The sequence below is a fragment of the Trachurus japonicus genome, chromosome 14 (assembly GCF_045865225.1).
Source record: "Trachurus japonicus isolate A0001 chromosome 14, Traja_1.0".
Lineage (NCBI taxonomy): Eukaryota > Metazoa > Chordata > Actinopteri > Carangiformes > Carangidae > Trachurus > Trachurus japonicus.
The window spans coordinates 27,584,233-27,607,557 of NC_140920.1; the positions used below are offsets into that span (position 1 = coordinate 27,584,233).

The window sequence follows — 23,325 nt, forward strand, 5'->3', positions numbered from 1 at the left end:
CGCAGATTTACTGAGTGTTTTATCTCGACTATGGATCAACATCACAAAGAGCATAAAATAAGAATTGCAAATTCCAAGGCCTTAGTGTTAAGCCCTCGACAAATAGGTTGTGTCAAATTCTGGCAACAAGTATGCTCCTCGATGGCTGAAGGCGAACTTCACACATTAAGAAGTGGGATGAGAGTGGAATAAGGCTCCCAGCTTCAGATCACAGTCGCTCTGTTTCAGAGATGCTGGGAGCAAATGGAGAGAATCCATTCAGCTCATGAACAGGTTGGAGGTCTGAGGTGAATTTCAGCAGCTCCTTACTGATGCTACTCGTTTAAACCAACAGGACTGGCAACATCCGACATCACCACAACTACTATCATTTGGCAAATCTCCAATTTAATCTGCAGTTTAATTATTTGTAAATTCTAATTTAATAAAAAATCTGGTTATAATATACAGTAGGTGGTTGGAGAAAATGTTCATTAGTCTATACATGCAAGAGAATGATAAATTGCATTACATTAGGTTTTAGATATGCATACTCATTTTGAATCCTGAGCACAATCTCTCCTCTGCTGCTCCGAGTGCATCACTGATTTCACGACAGAAAGACAAGTCCCATCATGCATCACGGCAGGGCTTCATTCTGAATGCACAGATATGTAGGAGTTTAGCTGAACAGAACTTTCTGACTAACATGGACAGTTGATAAGTAATTAAGGAGACGGCGTGTACCACTGACGTTTGAGAAGCTGGCAGTCCAGATGCATGCTAACGCATCAGCATGTGTAAAAACAACTGATGCTGATCTATCATCCAGTCATCAGTTTTGTGTGCTACACACTGCCAGCCTCATTATTTGAGCAGCGTCAGTGGGGAGAGTATGGAATCCAGGGCGGTGACTACACAGCCTCCTATTCTGGACACAGTTTCTTCAGTGAGGTAATTCTGTAACATCAATGCAATACAATTAAAATGATTTCCATAATCATGGTAGGGAATTAGTCAAAGTCTGAGAAACCCAGATTTTTTTTTTTTTTTTGCAGAGCACACAGACTCCTCTGCAGCAAGAGGGAAGCAGGTTTCTGTACCAGGCAGAGGCCTTCGACGGTTGAGAGCATCACACATTAATACGTCCGTGCATTCAAAGCACCTTAATCCAAACTCCAAAGTGTAACTAACAGAAAATAGCCCGTGGAAGTCTAAATAACTCGGAATGCATCACTGAATATTTGACTGTTAAATTCATGCTCTTTCGAGCTGTGAGGGAAAAGTGGATACATCCACACTAACACATTTTAAGTTTCAAAACTTATCACTTTGCTACATTTACCACACGCCAGGGTTTTTGAGCCTTTAAGATATTTGGAAACACTGCAGACAGTTTTAGTTGGAGAACTCCAATGCTGTTTTAGACTGGTCAGAGAAAACCTGAGACACAGACAACACGTCTGACCCCTGACATACGTGTCCTTCCATGTTTTGTCCCACCCCCTCTCTCCGATTAAAAAAAAAACATTTCAAGTCTCTTTTCACTGGAATGACCAACTCACAATTTCTTCTTCAAAACATTTCTTGCAGATGTTTCTTCATTAATGTATTCTTGAGTATTTGATGGAATTTCATTGGCAGAACTTGTTTATTCTGCACTTCATTCGTGTAATACAATTGCAACCCATGAGTCAGGCTAGACTTACAGAATAATGGAAAAAAATATTCTGTACCCAAAAAAAAAAAAAAAAGTAATATTGATAGACTTCTTTTCATTTTGAATGCATGGTGCTAGTTAATAAGAAACCTGATTGAGGCCAGTATTCTTCTATAAGGACAAGGATTTTTATAAGAAATTACTTTTTTTGTTTTAATTACACAGAAGACAAGACTAAATAAATGGGATATACAAGTGACACTGTTTCTTAGATGGTGACAGCCAAAATCTGCAGCTCCAGGCAGGACACACAGCCCGAAGGCTGCTCTTTGATCTGTGTCAGCACAGACATGACAATTGGGCAGACCTGCCAACACAGAATTAATGATTACTGGATATCCTAGTTTGTGATGTTTGAATATAGTGTACTGTTCTCAGGTCAGGACAACCAGACTGCCGGTTTCACCAGAGTTAATGAGCACGAGTGTGAACTTAGTCTAGAACCTGTCAGTTAATTGAAATCTGAATGTCATAATTAGTGTATGAATTCTTGGGTAATGGCTTGGGTAATGTGTTTTGTGAGGTCACAGTGACCTTTCAGCACCACATTAAAATCAATTCATGCTTAAGAGTGAATGTTTGTATCGAATGCACGCATACATGCATGAAGCCCAAAACACTGTTGGATCACCATGACCTTGACCTTTGAACCTTGACGACCAAATTCTAATCTGCTCATCTTGAGTCTGAGTGAGTGTTTGTATAGAATTTGAGAAAATCCCCTAAAGGTGTTACTGTCGCTATCCATCAAAACTGGGATGGATAAAAACAGCCATGTCACAAACTCCACAGTAACCTGAGGCAAGAAGATGTGCATCGATAGGAGAGTTTCCGTTGCTAAAGCCTAACCAGGATGTGAATCCTAATCTCTGTTGTCATGTTTGTGCTCTTTTGAAATTCCCACCATCCACCTCCAGCTCACTATATTAATTTAGCACTTTATTCATTAAAAAAAGCCATCGCCTCGGAGTCAGAACAGAACCCACCCAGCGTTTACACTTTATTACCACAACCTGTGTGGGAAAGTAATGTTTGTGGTTCGTGACTATGATTATAAAGCAAAAAAATATTATGATCCAAGTGCTAAAAGTAATAAGGCCTCTTTACATTTGTGCTTGGAAGGGAATCACACCATTAAAGATTTGCCACCTGGCCTAGTGTATCAAATACAGACAGATGGCTTCTTAGAGGTAGATGAACACCAAAACCAATCAGTGTCTTCCCTAAAGCTGGGATTCTTTGGGTTCAATCACAGTGAAGAATTAAGAAAAGGGAGCCATGCCTCTCTGCTTGGCAGTTTCTGTTTAAAAGATAGATGTGGGTTGAGCCCCTGCAATGGACCGGCTTCCTGTCCAGAGGGGTGTACGGCTAAGCTGCTTCACGCCTCAAAAACAGGAGATAATCTCCTTAGCAATGGGCCCCATCATCTCAAACAGGGCTTTTAAGACTAAACAGACTGTCTACCCATCGCACGAGTGCAACATTGTTTGGTTTTGATGCTCTTTCATCTAATGAAAACATCTCAGCAAAGTCAGGTGGGGTGATTAGGATGCTTACATATCCTAAAATTAAACCTGGGGGTATAGCTTGAACCACAGGAAGGGATTTTCTAAAAAAGAAAAAAAAAATGTCTTGCGGTAAATAAATAATGTTACACACTGTGCCGCTGAATATAAAGCATCAAAGAATTTATATGAATGAAAGCCAAGGAAGCTGGTTTAACATCTCTGCGTGTGCTCATCGTGCGCACACGGCCATTGTACAAAACAGGGGAAATGAAAACAGTTCAGCCCAGGCCAAGTAGCCATCGAGCACGGTAGGTGAGAAATTGAAAGTGAAATCCCCACCAGCCTCGGGGAAGAACAAGCACTTTTAAATGTGTTACACAAGCAAAGCTTATAGGGCTTACTCTCCAATTTCAGTTATCCTAATGTTGTGGAATATTTCAAATGCCTCATTACTTGCATTTTGCGAGAAATGGAGAAGCCTCTCTCTACTCTATAATGAGCCCTGAAGCTTATTAGACCAGTGTGCATTGAATTGAAAGGACCAATGCTTTCTCCTTCTCTTCTCCTCCCCCTTCTCTTTCTCCTCTCCGCGCCGAAGACGAGGCTCGGGCCCTAATCAGAAAAACACAGAGCCACATCATTACACTTGATGAAACTAAAGAGGATAATCCTGTAGTCCGTTTATGGTATTCTCTAATTGAATTGTATTGCCGTTGCTTTCTAACATATCACCGTGCAGTGGCGTCGTGGAGAAGCCGCGTGTTTTTCCGCTCAGGCTCGTATCTTCAAATGGACACGGAGCGAAATGTTGCAGAGCGTCAGCACTGCGGAGGCTCCCCGCGGTCCAGACCCATGTCGGCTGAACAGATTAACAGGCTGCGTTCACTGCCTCCTCCATCTTAACCCGCAGAGGAGGCCGTGTTCATACTTTTGTTTGACTACAAAGAAAACCTTGTGGTGTAAATGAATGGCCAAAAGGCTTTGAGCATAAAACATAATTATTTGTGTATTCTTCTTTAATGCAAAGTTATGACGAGTTCCTGCAGCAGGCAGCCTGGTGCCCCTGTGAGCGCTCTGTATCCAGCTGTACACAGCTCATCCTCTGAATTCTGATTTGGATTCAGACATTAAACTATACAACCACTGCACCGAACGTGCCTTGCATTGCGCATCGTTTCAGAGACTCCTTCTCTTTGCACTCATTTTTTTCTTTTTTTAACACAAACAAGGCCAAAGTGCTAACGCTGACACTGGAGTGTGACAATCTGAATCCAAGAGGAATCCAAACATGGTGTCATATTATCAGCAGTAAAATATGTCTACCTACTGTAGTTTGTATGCTAAAGCAGTTTTCATCTGACACCTCCACAAGTGTGTTTTTTTTGTGTGTGTGTCCTGGGATGTCACATGACCTGCACTTCCATGCCACTCTGGTAAAATGATTGTGTGCTATACAGTAGATGGGAGCTTTGTTCAGCTTCAAGCTGTCCCCTATATTGGTTTATGTATAATACAAATGGTTGTGGATGGGTAATTGATCTAAGACTGGTATAATGAGGTTCATGGTAAATCCCAGTGGAAAAGTATTGTATATTGGGAAAATACACTCATTTTGGTCCTTTCCTTATAAGTTCTGTTCAAGGTTGTTAAGTTATGTATGGTAAAAACCTTGGAATGTGTGTCTAATATTTCCTATAGTCTTAGGAGTAGGTTTGTTACCTTTAATTGGTGGTGCAAGCTATTTTTAGATCGGTGGAGCAGAGCCGCGAGCTGCTCAGAGCTATATGCGATGCGGAGGCTCATGGGATTTCTTGGTTTCCCTCACCAAACTCATCAAATACACAATCCAACAACTCCAAAGCGCTCTGGTGGACAAGTTGTGACCTGCACATTCACCACGCTATGAGATGAGACAGAGTTGTTTTCAAGGTAAATTCACACAAAACTGCTTATGTGCGTTCCCATCGGAGCAGCTTTTCGGCAAGCAGTCTCTGCATTTGCCTCAAAAACAACCCTGTCTCGTAATGTTCCGTTATTATCTCATAGTGTGGTGAACTATCCCTTTAACATAGCGCAAGACTATGTATGGGCCAACTGTCAGGAAGTGACGTATGTATCACAGGTGTTGAGTATATATAATAGTGTGATGTGTATATAAGCACGATCTTGTGTCAATGTCATGACGCTTTTTCCCATTCTGGTGACTATGACTGTTGCTTTTCCGTAACGTCCACTTGCAAGTGTAATAAACCAGCAAGACGCTCAGCTTGTTTGTCGAGTACTCAGTTTTTTGAAAATTCCCGCAACAATGATCAAGGTATCGTGAGCTTAGAATTATAAGGTTCTATCTCCATTTTTTTCAAAATTGAGTTTTTTGCATAATATCATGCATTAGTGGTCTGTTAATGCCTGTTTGGTGTTATTTTTAAATTTTCAACATTTTTTTAATTAGTTATTCATAAAATAAAAAGGTTCTATCAACCAAAACACAAGCCGAGTTGGAACTTTGATGCTCAATATCTCGGAACTACCGAAAACGGAGATAGAACCCTATAATTCTAAGCTCACGGTATGTAGGCTATTAGTTCATTCTAGTTGAAATGAAAAGAGAAACAGCTTAGGTTAATAATGCAATAGGAACATTCCACATAATACTTAATGAATAGTTAAATAGAAAAGACAACAGAAAATTGTATACTTTCTTTCAGCTGGTTGTGTGCCTGGTCTGGAGTCAGCCCTCCTGACTGGTTTTCAGCCTTTGGCACAGTTGAACCACACACAGCAGTAACAGAGGACTCCATCACTCAAGACGATAAATTAGCATCAGCAGCCGCTGTTTAGTGTCTACCTGGGGCCGGCCGGTCTGACAGGTTAATATTAGGGTGGAGGCGTCACGTAGGGAGAAACGAGGACCCCGCCACTAGTTTTAACAACCTTGTTGTCTAATGTTGGCACAGACAACAGGAGGACGAAGCAGCCTGAGATCACAAAAGAAAGTCAAGCCAGGACAGTTTGAGGTAATCACAGGGATGAGTCAGCATTGATTAATTGTCTGTGGTCCCTTACATGCAGGGTAATGATGAGATTTACAGTAGGGTTACTTCACTGGCTGACTCATCACTGTTGTGTACAAGTGTTTGGCCTCTCCAGACCTGCTGAAAGCAGTCCACTCTCATCTATCTGGCACAGGTGCTGCTACTTTATCTTGGCTACGCACACGTGTTTAAAAGCAACCTCTTACTATGCAGCCGTTTCCAACTCCATGGTTTTATTTTGGGGGAATTAAAGAGGAGCTATGAATGTTTCAGGATCCAGACTTTATTAAACACATTCTTTTTGTTATGCAACCTCCGACTGAAATAGGAAGTAGCTATAGGCCTCCTTAAGGCCCCCTCTTCCTCGACACATATATAATAAATGTATGTATAATATTCGGTGATAAAGGAGTCAACTGAAGTGGAAAATGTCTGCTGTCAGGAAATACCAACAGCCAACGGTAATGTTGCTGGTAAAATATTATTCAATAGTAAAATGGGTATTTAATCACCTGCTGCTTGAAACACTGAATTGCCACTGTGCTTCATCATCATCAATATTGTCTTTAACTATAAAGTTGTACAAGACACAAAGAGGGGTAATGACATCCAGCTTGTCTGACATTTCCTTAAAGTGTCAAATAAATAAAATTAAAGTAAATAAATAACATGATGCACTCTGCCTGGAGCTCTTCCAAGGGCTGGGATAATTAACAGACAGCAACATAGGAGCTGGAATAACAATTGGCACAGCAAAACCCATGTGGAGTCATTGTACAGGAATCATGTAGTGAGCAGATGATCCAGTAATTATGGTTTGTAATAACAGTCATAAAAGAGAGCAACAAGCACATTTAATTGTTATTCCGGTGTCTGAGATCAGAGTTCAGTCTGACAGCGCGGCACCACACAGTTCAGATCTGAGTCGATCGCACACAACTTTAATCAGCATGTTTAATTTCTTCTGAAACAACAAAACCATGCAGCATCATCCTGCTAAATCAACTCAGACAAAAGCTCCTGTTGTCTTCTGCCCGCTGCTTATTCTGTGAGACTGGACTCAGCGAGAGCCGTGGTCCTGAACTCACTCTGCCATTCTGCTCCTGTCTGTTGTCACGCGGGACCGAAGCAAACTTATTCTGCTGGGGGGAGGAGGCGGACATGAATGAGATGATGGCCTCACACAACCAGCGCTATTGATCTCCCTCTCTCCCCCTGCTCTGTCTGACTCTTTCCTTCTCTTGCCCTCACAGTCCAGCAACCAGCAGGAATGTTTGTGCCTCACAATTAGCGACTGTGTGCCCAACACACACCAGACTTCATAGCTTAAAAAAAAAGAGAAAAGACTCAAAAATCCTACTAAATTTCCCAGATCTACTGCAAAATCTGCTCTGCCCCATATCACATCCTGCCACCAAGCTCGATGCGAAATGGTTGAGTAGTTTTTTTCTGGAATCCTCGTGACAAACAACCCCCCGACTGAGGTGATGCCAATTGTTCACAGTCCAAAACCTGGAGTCCCACTTGACTCCCCCGATTCTTTTGAGGATGTGAAGTCTCAAGTGAAGTCTCAAAACGCTGTGTGTGCAATTTAAGTGTGACTCAACCACAAGTCAAAAACTCAAGTCCACATTCTTTGCGAACTGCAGCCTCCTGAAAACATCTGTAGCTGAATCAATACCTCACTGAAAGAGTTTCAACACAAACTGACCTATGCTGCAGAGAAGTGTAACCCAACTATGGATCACTTCTTATGAAGGAAAAGTGTCTGCGCCACCAGATTCATCACCTGCACACTTCCCTGTCTACTGAGCCACCGGACGGAATCGAGCGGTGGGTTGGTCTGGTGTATGAAACATGGAGGAGCTGTGAAGGCTGCAGTTTTTGGACAGCAGAATCATTTCAAAGCCATTATGTGCTGATCGGTGTTAGGCATGTTACATTTAAAAAGTAATAAATTATAGTTACTTGTTACTTTCCCCCAAGTGTAACTGAGTTACCGTAGTAACTGAATTACTAGGTTATCAAGGAAACATTCTTTTATTATCACTTTGGTAACACTTTAATTAACGTTAGTTAGTACATTATTAAGCATTATTTAAGTGTTTACAGATATATTAACAATCATTATTATGTATCACTTAGGATTAGGAAACACATTAATTAATGTAGCCTATTAGTAAGCAGTTAATTAATGTTTACTACTCAAAGTTAGTTAATAAATGTAGAAGTTGAATAATGTAATTAGTTATCATTATGTATGCATTACTCAGCATTAATTAACACATTAGTTTATATATTAATGCTTAATAATGTATCACGTTAATTAAGGGACCTTTATTGTAAAGTGTAACTATCACTTTTACACGTTACTGAAAAAAAGTAGCACCTTAAGTCATGCCATTATTTTATAACGCTGTTATTTCCGTCACTGGTGCTGATACTGAAGGCAACTGGATTTCTTTTGGTTCTTGAAGACTCTTCGCTTAAGGCTTCTTAAAGGGGACATATTATGGAAATATCACTTGTTGAAGACTCTTTAACATATTGTTTGTCTTGCCTTCTGACTCCCAAAATGTAAGGATTGACATAACAAAAAGATCTGTAATGTGCAGGCTCTCTAGGTTGAAATCCATGTAGTTTTATGAGCTGTTCCCTCACATGTCTTTTAGTGATGTAACTAATTTTCAAATTTGCATAACCCCACCCCTACCTGGTACCAGTAGAAGGGGTGAGGCGGGGCAAGCAGTGGTTCATTTGCATTTAAAGGGACAGGCTCTGAAACCAGCCGTTCAGAACAGGACTGCTTTGAGAGGATGAAAAGAGCTGTGATGTTTGATCCTTGAAGTAATTTGACCAAATCACCACAGCTTGTCACAGACATGTCTTTAAGATACCTGGGAACTATTTTAACTTGTGGAAAAGGGGCATAATATGTCTCCTTTAAGTTCTAAACACTGGCATGAGAGTCCCAGGTATTTAGAGAAGTCCAGTTGCCTTCCATTTCAGCCCTTAACCGACCTGGATGACTGAGAACCTTCACAGACGTCGTGTCAAATATTGGCCAGAGCACACTAGTGTTCAGTGAGTTGTCAGTGTCAGTTCAGGATGTAGTAAACTAACCAGCCAGCAGCCATGGTGATTTTAAATGGAAACCCGTGGTGAGCTATCTAACATCACCAACCTTGCATTATTAAATTGTATTGATGCATCAGTGGGTTAGCAGCATTTTACCGCTGTAGACGGTCAAGGTGGAGCGAACTCAGATGTGAAATCAAGGTGAGAAGCTGAAGTGCAGCACAACCAGATCTACCCTTGACTGAATACAAACATGTTGTTGATGTTAAGATGCGAAAAATACATAAATATTGACAGTTTTCTATTTTCCAATAACAAGTTATTTCCTGAAGATTGCTGTATTTTAATCTTTGTAAAGCAGGATAAAGTTTGTTTGTTTTTTCTCAATCAAATACACTGTTGCCCACAAAGTTGAAATAATTTTGTTTTCACACTCCTCTTTTTTTATTCCTATTATAAAGGTTAATTGTAGTTTAGATTGGTCAATAATGTTTTGCGAATATATAAACTTTATCTGTCAAGAGAAAATCACACTGTCACAATCATTTAATGAGAAGAGGTGAAAAAAAAAATGTTACTGTAACTTCATGTACAACAGGGTATATTACAATCCCATGTGTAAAATATCATGAGAACTCATGGCAGAACCTGGAACCAAGATGTTCAGGTCAGATTATGGGAGAAAGATTGACAGGTGAAGTTCCCATTACTAAAAAAATAGGAGAAAAAAAAAATCCTTGAAAAAAAGCTCTGATTTCTACTGAAGTGATCAAATAGAGGGATTTACCCACTGGTCTATTACTGGGAATTCCCTCTGGGAGATGTGGTGGAGCTTGTGAGGCAGCGTACTGGCAAATACTCCAAGTATTTAAGCTTTGTAGAGACTGCCACAAAGGATGCCTCCCTGGCGTGTCTCAGCGTGGTTTGTGAAAAGCTGCCTTCACCAGCCCTCACACTGGTGCGCTGTCACCACCTCTCCTCACTCCACCTGTAATGGCATTTCTTGTGAAAACGGTAGTTGACTCGGCTAAGCCTGATGACACACTCCCCCCTCCCCAGACCCAAAGCGTCAAAAGATTCTTAAACCCAACAAAGTGTCTGAGTCTACCTTTCCCCCCTAAAGTCATTCTTCCCTGTATAAGCTGCTGGAACCTCAGACCTCAGTCATCTGTTAGTGTTGCTGCCGGGGCTGTGTGCCACCACTCTCTGCGTTCTCCTCAGCTGAGTTTTAAACAACTATCATGTGCCAAAAATGACCCTGAGCAGAAACTGATCACTGACACTGACAATTCCATGGACACAATGTGTTTACAGTGCATCAACGTGGGCACAATGCACACTATTTCTGTCACTGTAACCTGCTGAATTTTTCTTTTTACACTTCCCTAAACAGGAATGGGATTACATTTCTTGCAGTTTTTTTTCCCAGCCTCAGTAGCGACAGTAGAGTGAGCTACAAGACGGCAACAAGGACTATTTTTCTCTCTTTTTCTCTCAATGGCAATGACACTTCATATATACTATGATTCACATACTATGGAATAGATCAACATGAATGTTTCAACAAATGGATGCAGAGGGAGCAGTTGAAGTGAGATCCTGAGAGAAGAGACTGGCATGTCAAAACACATTCATTCAAGAATGAGTAAATTATTTATGTAAATGCAGAACCCTTACACTTAAATCAAGTGAACTGCCAGACTGCTTCATTTCCAAAATACTGTATGTCATTTGATATTGCGGCGATGCAGAAGATGAAGTGTGTGTGTGTAGAAAAATGCATTCGATAAAATCCATGAACTCAAATGATGAAATCTGTATTTTTTGTTTCATCACCATTGTAACCACTGAAGTGCTTCTGGTGATGCCGCTGTACTAAAGTAGTGCATGTTTTTTTTCTTTTTTTTTTTGGAAATATTAAAACAAACAGTGATGTAGTTGCTTCTTATCTCTTTGTACTGTAGGTCAGACGACTGCAGACTGTGGTGTAGGAAAAGCATTGACTTCCTTTATTTTTGCTTCTATAGTATATGCAATGTGAAGAGTTTCAGCAGGGTGACATTCCTGATGTTAAAACATGGTGTCATGGTGTTATTGGTAAATCAAAACATCTCTTTTAATGATTTTTTTTTTTTTGACTGAATCCTCATTTAATTCAAACAGACGTTAGAAACATAGAATATTCTTTTCCTAGAAGTGAGTAACAAAGGAGCATTCAGACAATGGAGCTTAATTTTGGTGTAAATGTTTGCTTGATGTGATGTGAACACCTGTACACCTAGGTATAAAGTAGGATGGACAGTAGCCTTTATAAACTCCAGTTAGGGTGGCTTTGCACATAAAGGTTGGATTTCTTATCCGAACCAACACGAGAATACATCATTGCAATTTTTCAGTTGGTATGGTTCAGTTTGTGTTCCCAAAGGCCGAACTCAAACAGTCCAAAAATTGTAAACAAAAGTTATGTGGCTGCAGTTTTCGGTCATACAGTTTAGATAACAAATCCCTCACAACCATGGAACATTGTTTGCTTATTTTCATGTTGGTGCAGATCTAGACTGCATATCAGCAGACTACCACGCATATGAATGACAACATTACCAGTTCAGCTCTTCATTAAAAGCAGCTCTTGCTAACACAATCCATGCATCTCCTTGAACCCATGAATTAATGGAAATAAACCGCTCTAGAGTTCACTCGATAGCGGGCCGAGACCATACTAGCCCTATGAGGCCGACCAGAAAGCGGTTGCTTAGTCACAACAGAGTTCAATGCCAACGTTCACACCAAGCCAAAGACCCGCCAAGGGGGTAAACACTCCACGGTTTGGTTCAACCGGACTTAACAAGGTTGGTGTAAACATGACCTTATATGAACTACCACTCATATCCATTTTACAGATGACTACAACTAAATCATGATTAAGTGTCCTGTTTGAGCACCCTCCTGTTAGAGTGCACAAGCATGGGTGCAGTCAAGCTCCCGGTGAGGTTAGTGAATCTGAAACAGCACCATCAGTTCTGGCTGGCTGAATAAATAATTTGAATCCACTTCAGGATCATAATTACACACAGGTGTTAGTGGAACTAAGTTACCTGGGTGTAATAAGAGCCCCTGCTGGCTTGGTTCATGCGGATGAAGATGAATATAAATCAGAGGGTGCAGTGATTAATAAACACACTGTCAGTCAGTCAGTCACATCACTGGTCTCATTGCTCTGAAACAGCAGAGCCAGACACAGTGACGCATCATGATAACAGCTCAACAAATGAAAAAGTGTCTTGTCTGGGATGTAATATTGTTGTCTGGTTCACAGTTACTTCAGACACCATGGCTTTATCAAAACATCTTCATCATACTTTCTTTCAAAGTGCCTCTGCTGCCTACATTACAGATGGGACTCAGGCTATGACATGATGCACTCAGACCTCACATACCCCTTTTCTACCAAAAAGAACCTGGTGCTAGTTTGATGCTGGTGCTGGTGTCAGTGTTTAGCTGGCTTGGCTCACATGCCTTCAAAGAACCAGTTTGCTTTTCCACTGTTAAGGAGCCAAGTCAGAGCCACGCCTCCCCATGCAGGGGCTGCTCCTGTTTAAGGAAGCCTACTATAGATTTCTCAACAGACTTGAAAATTAAACCACGGTCTGACCCACGGGTGTTGAAGCTTGGACCCGACCCATCCCATCTCACTAGCATCAACTCTCGGCCCAAAACTGGCCAAAAAAAGAAGAGAAAAAAAAGAAGCTGTCTTCATCGAACAGCGACCACATTTTGATTCTTAAATGAACGTTAGCCGTTCTTTAGCTCGGCTACTTAGCTTCAACTCTGTTTGCATCGATTAGCAGTTAAACAAACATAATAAGATATCGATAACATCCATGTATATCTTTGCGGTGGTCCTGTTGGTCAGGTAACCCCGCTCCCAGCCCCTGGTGTAATCGGTTCTTGGCTGTAGCCCAGCAAGGAGTTGGTGCTTGTCTGGAACCAGTTTTGAGAGCCAGGAGTCAGTGCTTAGGAGGTCAAAAAAAAAAAAGAACCAGTGCTAAAACAGGCCCTGGCTCCGAACTATACTGGAACCAGCTCGGTGGAAAAGGAGTAACAGTGAAGCTCAACTTTGAGTACAGTAATATCTAAAACACTTACTGGTAACCCCAATAATGACTACAACATTTGTGGTTTTTGGTATAGCCTATATGAACTGACTTCAACAGCACCAGCAGTAGTGTCTTGGCCCTCTTGGCCAATAGCTTTTGGGGCCGTGGTTTCGGTAGTCATATGTTCTAGGCTTATGGACATATCCATGTTGGACAAAATGAGAAACAAGTCCTGACAACCACTGACAGAATGTCACAGTGACATTTTCCCATCCTCACATTAATTTTGCACAACATTGCAACACACCTATCAGGTGTAATGCACAATGGACCTCAGTTGTCATATGTAGCAGCCTCTCAAGAGATCAGTGACAACTGATCTCAAAGAAAGGTTTTCTCTTTTTGTTTTTACCTTGGTATGAACACAATGGCAATAAAGTTTGATTTGATTTGATTTTGATTGGACTTTCACCACTTGTCACCATGTTTACCAAAACTACAGTTTATGGCACCAAACCTATTACATTAGGTTTGGGCTCTAAAAGTATTTTATCTGGTTTAGAATAATATCCAGATGTTAGCTAACACTCCTAAATAGATATGTTCCATGTGAGGATCAAACCCCTCCCTCCTGCATGACAGTCCTGATTTACCCCAACCTCCTTCTGACTTGAACTTTCACACTCCTTATACAATGTCACGGCACTTTTGTCTCTGTTCCAGCCATAATTACTACAACCACGGGAAGCTAAAGAAAAAAAAAAGTTTTGGCAGATCCAGAAGCTCTGCCAATAATGATATGTGGGCTAATGGAGGGAACATAAAACCAAAGGGATGTAAAGAGAAATACAATCAGTGATGTTGGAGGGTGCCAACCAATTAAGAGCTTTGTATACAATAAAAAGGCTTCAAATCAATTCTAACAGTGATATACTCTCTCTTCTGTTCCTTCTTCAAGTTCTGAATTAGTTTCCCAATTGACTTTTATGGAAGACCAGTAAAAAGAGTGTTACAGTAGTCCATTGTGCTCGCTCACTCATGCTAAAAGCATCTTGTTGAGTTAAAAATTGCTGCACTCTGGCAACATTTCTTAGGTGGAAGGAATCTGTCGTGGTTTCTTTCCTTATGTGGGATTTGAAACTTAAATCAGAGTCTAAAATTACACTGAATTCCCTCCTCTGCAGCTCCTGTAAAGCACATTAATTGACACAGAAGTGGCGCTTTGTGAGCATGAAGCTACCCAAACTGTAGATATTCATTTTTGGATTTTTTACAAATGCATCTTTAAGTTTACTTGGATGAAGTAACAAAACATACTTGGGAATGTGTGATATTGAGATTTACCACAAACACATACTTTAGAAGAGTAAGATGGATCGTCTCAAAATATTCCAGTTATTAATGTCTGTCTTCCTAAGTGCTGATCTCATTCCATCTCCCCTCTCATGCATATTCTGCTTGAATTGAAGTGAAATCTTACATAACTCATCTCTTTTTTGGGCAGAATTTAGCTGCAGCTAAGATGGCAGAGACAGAAAACAGAAAATCTCTCTTCAGAAACCTTTGGTCATGTTGGCAATGCCCATCTGTATTTGAATCGGTCTACTGTAAGCTGGAACCAAATGCTGTTAACACCACATTTGCTTTGTGTAAACAAAAGGTACACAGGTGCTGCACAAATAAAGTGACACACAGGAAATGACCATGTTGGTGCCAAATTATACTCAAATATCATATATTTGATGTTATGACAGTGGTAAAATATGTCATAATGAAAACTTTCCTATCTAACCAAACCAAACTGCCCAACTACTGTTAGGATAATGAATTGAAATGATGTGTGCTAAAAGCATCCCATTTGTGCACTGAGCTCAGAGGAAAACATTGCATAATGTTTATGAAGTCGAATGGAGTCATAGGTTAAGGTCAGTGCAGATCTAAGTGCACCCTCTGTTTCATCACATGGGCTGCCACACAATAATCCAACTCCAAACTTGCAGCTTTAGTATTTCAGAGGCACATTATGCTACAGTATGGTTACTTTGCATACTTCAACTACAACATCTACTCCAAAACATAAAAACCTTTATTAGATTTGTCCATCTACCCAGAGACTACACATAACCAACAGATACTGTTTGCATGTGTTGCCACAAAAAGAACCATGCATATCAGAATAAACAGGGTGGACAAATGGCTGCTCTAGTGTCAGCTGGCTCCACTGTCTTGAGCAATATCCAAGAACTACAGAATAGTTCATCCCAATATTGTTATAACATACACAAGTGCCCATAAAGTCGGAATAATTTTGTTTTCAGAAACATTCCTATTTTTATTACTATTATAAAAGTTAATGTGGTTAAATTTTTACAGTGATATGTTTGGAAGAGATTGATCAGTAAAGGATATACATCAAGACCAAATCATGGTGTCACAATCATTTCATGAGAAAAGGTAAAGAAATACATTTCATTCCATGTTTATGTGCAACCGTGTATATTTGGTGGGAAACAATGTGCTATGTAGTGAATATCAGCTTAAGTCTGTTTAGTCTACAGTGATTTTATGGGATCAATGGGCTGTGAGGACTAACACTGTCAAACTGTTTGGATGTGATATTCTGACCACACATATCTGGACTAGTGGAAACTAAAGGAAGTAGAACAATAGTAAACATCCTGATCTACAGAAAACATATTGGAGATATATGCTCATTTGTATGACTATAGGAAAAGAAAAGAAATATTGCTTTTTCAATAATACAGCCTGCAGTTGACAAATAACCCAAGAGGATTGTGGGGCCATGCTGTAGGCATGGCACCTCTGTAGCCTTAGGGCTGAACACATGGGACTTTCAACATTTTGAGGCATGCATGCCTAAGGGAGGATCAGCAGTAGCATCACCATCTAAACAGGCAGATGTCCAATAATCCACTAAATATTGGATAATGAGGCATAAATTAAAAATTCTGTGTATTCACTTCTTTGCCAGTGTGGTCATGGTGAGCTGCAGTATCCCAGCAGGCACTCAGAAGGCCTGGCATCATTAGCAGGCTAACACAAGGCTAACACAGGCACAACATATCCCATAAGGAGCTAAACATCTCCACACTGTAGGACCTGTGTGTGATTTAGGCCATGAAAGATCGGACACTGAGTTCTTTTTTTTTTTTTTTCTACGCTCTAAGGCAACACTGCAAACCACAGAGCTGCTCCGGCATCACTGCTGGAAGTTCACTCCACATCAAAGAGCTTGTTGATGATAAGCTCTCTTGAATAACATCAACTGGTGACATCGAGACAAAACAAAGTTGGGATGAATCTACAACCGCAGGCGAAAAACACACAAGCCCCCGTCTGCAGCGGCCTGTCGTCCGTCTCGGGCCGACGTACGAGCATGGGGAAGACAGCGTGTGAGTGTGTTTGTACGCTCGATACACTGAGTTTGAAGCAGCGTGCGGTGAAGAAGGGTTATTAGAGTCCAACTGAGGCTACGACTAGACAGAGGGAAGGATGCAAATAACAACTTGTATTGTGCACTGACCTGCATACAGCATACGCTCATAAGTTTACATACCCTGGAAGATGTGTACTATTCTTTAAGGAAAACATGAGTGATCAGGTAAAACAGATTTCTCTTATTTTTAATGGGATTCAACCTGTTGAGACATCCAGAAATAACACAATCTTAAAAAATGCTAGGAATTCTGGGCCCCCTGAAAGAATACTAAAGTGGGCCCCTGCCCCCTGACTTTTCCCCTTCTTTCTTAGATTCATTTTTTATTTAGTTTGTTTTGATGCTAATGCAGCATTACTATGAGTATTAGTCAGGGTCATATGCAGAATAATTCAGTCATACAAAGATTAGACAACTGGGTCTTTTTGTGGGCTCTACTGGGCTCTGGGCCCCTAGAGTTATCATCACCTTTCTCCCCTTTACAACGGCCCTGCCCATGGCTCAGAATCCAGCAAAGTCAGTGCAGCAATGGATGAAATGTGCAGGTGTTGAATTTGTATACACAGACACTAGTTACAGGCGTGGACAGTTACCTTGAGTGGCCGTTTAAACCTGTCTGTGTCAATCTGTGTTTTGTATCAGGGTAAAGCTTTGAGGGTATGTAGACCTTTGATCAGGGCCATTTTGGTGGTTGTACTTCTCATTAGGATTTATAAAGTTCAAACACAATTGTGTGATAAGAACTGCCTTCACCCAGCCACTAACTCTGAATAAAAAAAAGTTTTGTTGCATTATCAAATATACTTTCTGAAATGTATCTCACAAATTCTGCCAGGGTATACGTAAACTTTTGAGCACAACTGTACATTGTACTGTGGGCCTGGTCTAATTGCAGTCACATTGAAATCTATGGCTCATCAGAGATGATCAATAAGAAGGAAACAGCAAAAGCCTTCTCTTTCTCACAGAAGTGAAGTGGTTGAAGTGGTAGTTATAATCTAACAATGTAACTGCCACTTGACGCTGATCCACAGTCCTTCCCAGGCTCCTTCCTCTGCCACTTCTAGTCCTTGGCAGGTGGCACACATACACTATGCATGGCAAAGCACTCAAAGATTTTATTCTTTCTAGTGGTGTGGCTTAACTGCAGTCAGTCTTCTCCCTGTGTGCAGTCACCATGGAAGCAGGTGCCCTATATTCCTGAGGGTATGGGCTGACAAGGTCACTGAGCTGATTGATGTTAGCCTCCAGAGTCCTTCCCTGTGTACAGGTTCAACACCAATCTCCATTTCTTCAAGTGCCGGAGAGGAGAGCGCCTGTGGGGGGACGAGAGGAACCGCTATAACGCCCCCGCGGACCACCTGATCCGTCTTCGCCATGAAGGTGGCGGAGCGCACGCTCTGTATTCATTCGCTCGGCGGGGCCGCAGTGTGACATGAATTTTCGGGCCCCCCATCCCGTATAAAGCTCCCTCACAATGGGAAAAAAACCTGCAGAAAGAGTTCGACAGCTGGCAGCGAGCGCGTGTTATCACTGTATTCATCAGTTTGTGTATTCAGGTCAATGCAGCGTTACACCACTGTTTGCCAGAAACTGGTGCCAGCATGGGAGAAATACTGGGTCGCGCTAGTTCACTGCACGCCTGTCCCTTTACTCACTTAACAGCAGGGTGGTGGTGGTGGCACACACAAAAAGAAAGAATTAAATAGAAAAAAAATCTGCTTAGTTAGCAACTATCACAGTAATTTATACTCATACAGAAGATGTAAATAAAACACAACAAGATCAGTCTACCAGGCCTCTCTCATTGTTGCAGCAGTCTTACAACTTTAAAAATGATGAGACTACGGGGGTTGAGCAGGTGCCCTGTACTGTATGCAGAGGCTACAGTCCTCACTGCAGCCGGCCCTGGTTCAAATCCCAAATCTGGTGGCCCTTTGCTGCATGTCATTCACCCTCTCTCTGCCTCCCTATTGTATGTCTCTCTCAACTATCCATCAATTAAATGCATATGTATTTGAAAAAATTATAATAAGAATCATTTTTAAAAAAGACGAGATGACACAGCTTGGCTACAACAACATAACTGAACGGAGGTCATCACATCACACGTTCACCTTAGTTCCTGGAGTATTATGGGTAGTGAAGTCCCTTTTAAATATGATATACAAGCCATTTTAGCTGGAAATGAACTTGTATTCTTGTTCATTCAAATCAAATATTCAAATGAAATGCACAGTCTTCCTTTTAACTAAATATTTATCATTAACTGTCTTTACATTGACTTAAAGGGACAACGAGGAGTTTCTATTTGGTTATAAAAAAGTCTCACGTTAATTCTTGATGAATGAAAACATGAGTCCGTCTTGCGCCGGTCGAAGAGCACTCCTATCTCTGCTCTCATAAAACAAGCGTGTCTTACAGTATAGGCTACCTACAGACATGATTTTCCTGCCCCAAGACAAACGAAACATGTGAGAATTGAGATTTATATTGTACAGACTACTTTTGACTTATTCACTAAACCATTAAAATACATCCTCAAATCAATCACTCTTCTATTTATTCTTCAGTCTTGAAACATGAGCAGAATAATGTGTACAATGGGTTTGTCTGAAAATATGAGCTCTTCATCTACAGTAAGTTGCAAACACATTTAGTTTAAAAATGAGTAACACGTATAGTGATGATGACCTCAACAAGAGCTGATGGCTGACTGGTTAGGACACACACCATGATATAATGAGCCCTGAACAGCAGGGAGCTGATCTGAGTCCTGTGTCTCTCCCCCACTCTCCCTCCCTCCATTCATTCCCATCTCTGTCAGCTCTGACTGTTGCATACACTTACAATGTGCTGTTTAAAAACTAACTGTCTTTGTCATAGTATTTAACTTTTAATCATTAGTTTGTCATCATATCATTGTGTTCATTTTATATTATTGACTTTTATGCTTTGTTGGTAAGTTTAATCTTTCAATTATGTGTGTGTATTACTTTAATCTTGGCATGTGAAGCACTTTAGGCAACACATTTGTGTGAAAGGTGCTGTATAAATAAATCCGAGCTGAAATTTGCATCACTAAGTGACCTGCCGGGGGCTGCGGCTCCTTGTTCCACTGACAGACACCGTCGCCCTCACATGCATGCTGATTCTTTAGTGATCCTTTAGTGTGCGAGCATCACAAAGCACCACCAGTGTTTTGTTGGTGTATCAAAGCCCAGCGTCACCTGCTCTGCACATCCTGTGGTTGCTTTTTTCCGTTGGGAGTGTGAGTTTGAAGCATCCACATCGCCAGGGTTATCCAAGGTAAGGAGAGAAGACAGATAAAATCCAGGCAAAAGTATAATTGGAGCCGTGCTTCCTTATCTCTGTGACTACACACGTCTGTATTTTTTTTTTTTTGACTAAAACCAGCAGCCTGATGCTTCTCTGCATCAATTAAGAGGTAATGACATATCATCATGAATTATACAATGTGAAAAATACTCAGTGTTAATTATGATTTCATGAAAGTGAATAGGAACAAGTTGAACAGTTTTTTTTGACAAGTTCATGTCAATTATTTTTCACAGTTGTCCTGGTTGCATGCAGCTTTCAAAACCTGAAAAATAATGTGAACTTATTCTAGAAGAAACTGAAAGTATTCCTCAGAAAAAGAAAAAAACAACAACTTTTTTTCCATCTTTTCTCAACTGATGTTAAAATCTAAAATAGTTCAATCTGCATTGACTCCAGGGTTTCCAGTGAACTCTCCCTCTGTAGTTTTTGACATGACTATTTAATCAAGTTTACAATTAGATACAGTATGTGTTTAGAGCAGATGCTATAGAGCTCAGTCGCAGACTCAGAGCAATGGTGCTAATTGTTTGTGGAAACTCACTGGGAAGAAAGATGATTCCATCATAAAAGTCTCAGAGCTGACAGTTGATTCAGTGCAACTTTGCAATGAGACCGAGCCGGGACATTTTCCAATATACTTTGCCCCTAAATCAATACCTATCACCAATCTGAAATTAAATCCAGATTGAATCCTGGTCTCATCACCAGGTCTAATGCTCGCTGAATTCAATCTTATCAAAGCATCCTAAAACACAAGAGGGACTTTTCTCTTTTTTCCCCCCTTTATCCTCTGTAGACTATAATCTTCCAACCTGAAAAAAACCCCAGCTCACCGCGCTTCTCTTTGGTTATTTGTAACATCTGAATACAATAACTGACAGGGCCCTGGAGCGGGAAGCAGCATCTCACCTAGAACGACGAGATGCACTTTTGTAGTTTTTGGTTTCTTGTTTGTGAGGATGGAGCAGACGTAGGGCCCCTCGTCGTGGACGTCGACGTTTTGGATCTCGATGGTGTACTCCAGCGGAGTGCTCTGCGCCAGGACGACGCGGGGATCCAGAGACCACTTATCACGTCCTGCGAACAGAATGGTGGTACGATTGAGCCACGCCACCCGCGACACTTTGCTGTCCACGTTACATCTGGCAGGAAGAGAGAAAGAAAACAAAGACAGACAACAGAGATTTAGTCCAAAGGCACAACAGTCTCTGTTAGAGCGCAGGAACCTGAATACAAACAGCACTGTGCATAGGAGCGCTTTAAACAACATGGGGTTTGTGTGAGATAGTCATAAATGGTTGATATCTACAGTATCACTTCAACTCAAAAATGTGTAGTTTGAAAAGAAAAACAGCTTCTTAGTATACAAATAATAATACCCCGCCTGTCCAAAAAAAGAGTCAAAACTTGGATTTAAACTAAGCTAATACTGTAGGTCAGAGCCTCCCATTGGATAATTACTGCATGGATCATTATATTTATATACAATTTATAAAAGACTGGCTCACAGTGTAGGTTCCCTCTGTCAACACCGAACTTGGAAAGACCAGCTTCTCTTACTGTGCACCTTCAACCTGGAACTCTATGCAAAATCATCTGAAACATACCTCACTTTTACCAATAGGGCAATTTAAATCCATAATTACATCATATTTTACCTCTAACTGCTCCTGCTTTTAACTACACTTATGTATTCAAGTTATGCTTATGTATGTTTGTTATGTCTGAATATTTATGTATGTCTCAATTGTTTTGTCTTCTGTCTTTATATGTTCTGTGTTTCATCTCGGCTATATTGTAAATGAGGTTGCTCCTCAATATATCTCCGAGTTTAAAGGGACAATATGTGACATTTACCCCCATCTAGCGGTGCGGTTGCATGTCGGCACGTATTCTTGCTGTTGCGTTTACGTAAACTCGGGCAGAAGTCAGAAAAACAACACACGCTGCATGTATCAGGATAAACAAGCCTCTATGTAAACAAACGGTCCGCCAGCACGAGGCAAAACAATACAGGCGTGACAATATGTTGTCATAGCGATGTCGTATTGTTTACCTGACCCACGTTTTACCGGCTTTCTCTCGTCGAGTAAAATAACATCCAGTCGGTTTGCCGACGGCATCACTCACGGCGTCATTCAGGTGTCTGACTGCACCTGAAGGCAACACCAGTGCCTCCGTCCTTCCTCACACTAGCTACACGGTGGTGACAGTTTTAACAGGCGCTGTCTGGAAAACTTTCTCCCCGAGCCGAGAAGCTCCGGCGGCCCGAGTTTGTGGTTACTTACAGCCACGGTGACACTGAACGTAAAACATGGCGATTCAACATGGCAGAGAAGGTTCGGTGAACCCCCCCCTGTATGTTTGTAACGACTTGTAACATCTCATTCTAAGGTACGAGAAAGCGCTCGTTTGTATGCGGGCGCGATTCCACTTCAGTGAAATACGTATTTATGAAAGCGATATTTGATTTTTGTCAATAAAAAGCCAATAAAGTCCCATACTGTCCCTTTAAATAAAGATTATGAAATGAGATGAAATGAAATTTCAGCTGGCAACGACTTATTTAACCCTAAGTGATGCAGTCTCATTTCTTAAACAACCATGTCAGAAGACACATCCTGTGGTCATGGAGTAGATGTTCATCTGTTTCAGAAGGGTCAAATTATTGGCATCAAGCAAATAAAACATCTAAGGAGATGCTGAGACTTCTAAAACTGGGTTAAGTACTGTCCAACGCATTATTAAAAACTGGAAGGATAGCAGGGAACCATTGTATCCAAGGAATAAATGTGGTTCAATGTGATCACAGAGTCCAGACCTGAACCCCACTGAGAATCTTTGAAAAATCAATGCAACTCTGGACGGAAATAAATGTTGTGACATTGCAGAAGCTTATTGAAATGATGCCACAGCAAATGCATTTCGTAATCAAAGCTAATCAACGAAATATTAAAGTGTGTGACTTTGTTTTTGGATGGGCAGTGTATTTCCCAGACAGAACTATATTCATGTTGATGATAAAAGACTTCAGTAAATGAATGCACACCATTCATTTCAAGGTCAAATACCTTGGCCATTTCCTTACAGAGGACATGACAGATGATGA

General features: G+C 40.9%; 1 protein-coding gene across 2 annotated transcripts in view; it reads right to left on the reverse strand.

Annotated features, from left to right (window-relative positions):
* opcml (opioid binding protein/cell adhesion molecule-like) overlaps positions 1-23,325 on the reverse strand; it is a 336,839-nt gene that overhangs the window by 67,829 nt on the left and 245,685 nt on the right. For both annotated transcript variants that reach the window (XM_085798699.1, XM_085798698.1), the window contains one exon: positions 21,126-21,358. In XM_085798699.1, coding sequence (XP_085654825.1) covers positions 21,126-21,358 — 233 coding nt within the window. The remainder of the gene's footprint in view (positions 1-21,125; positions 21,359-23,325) is intronic.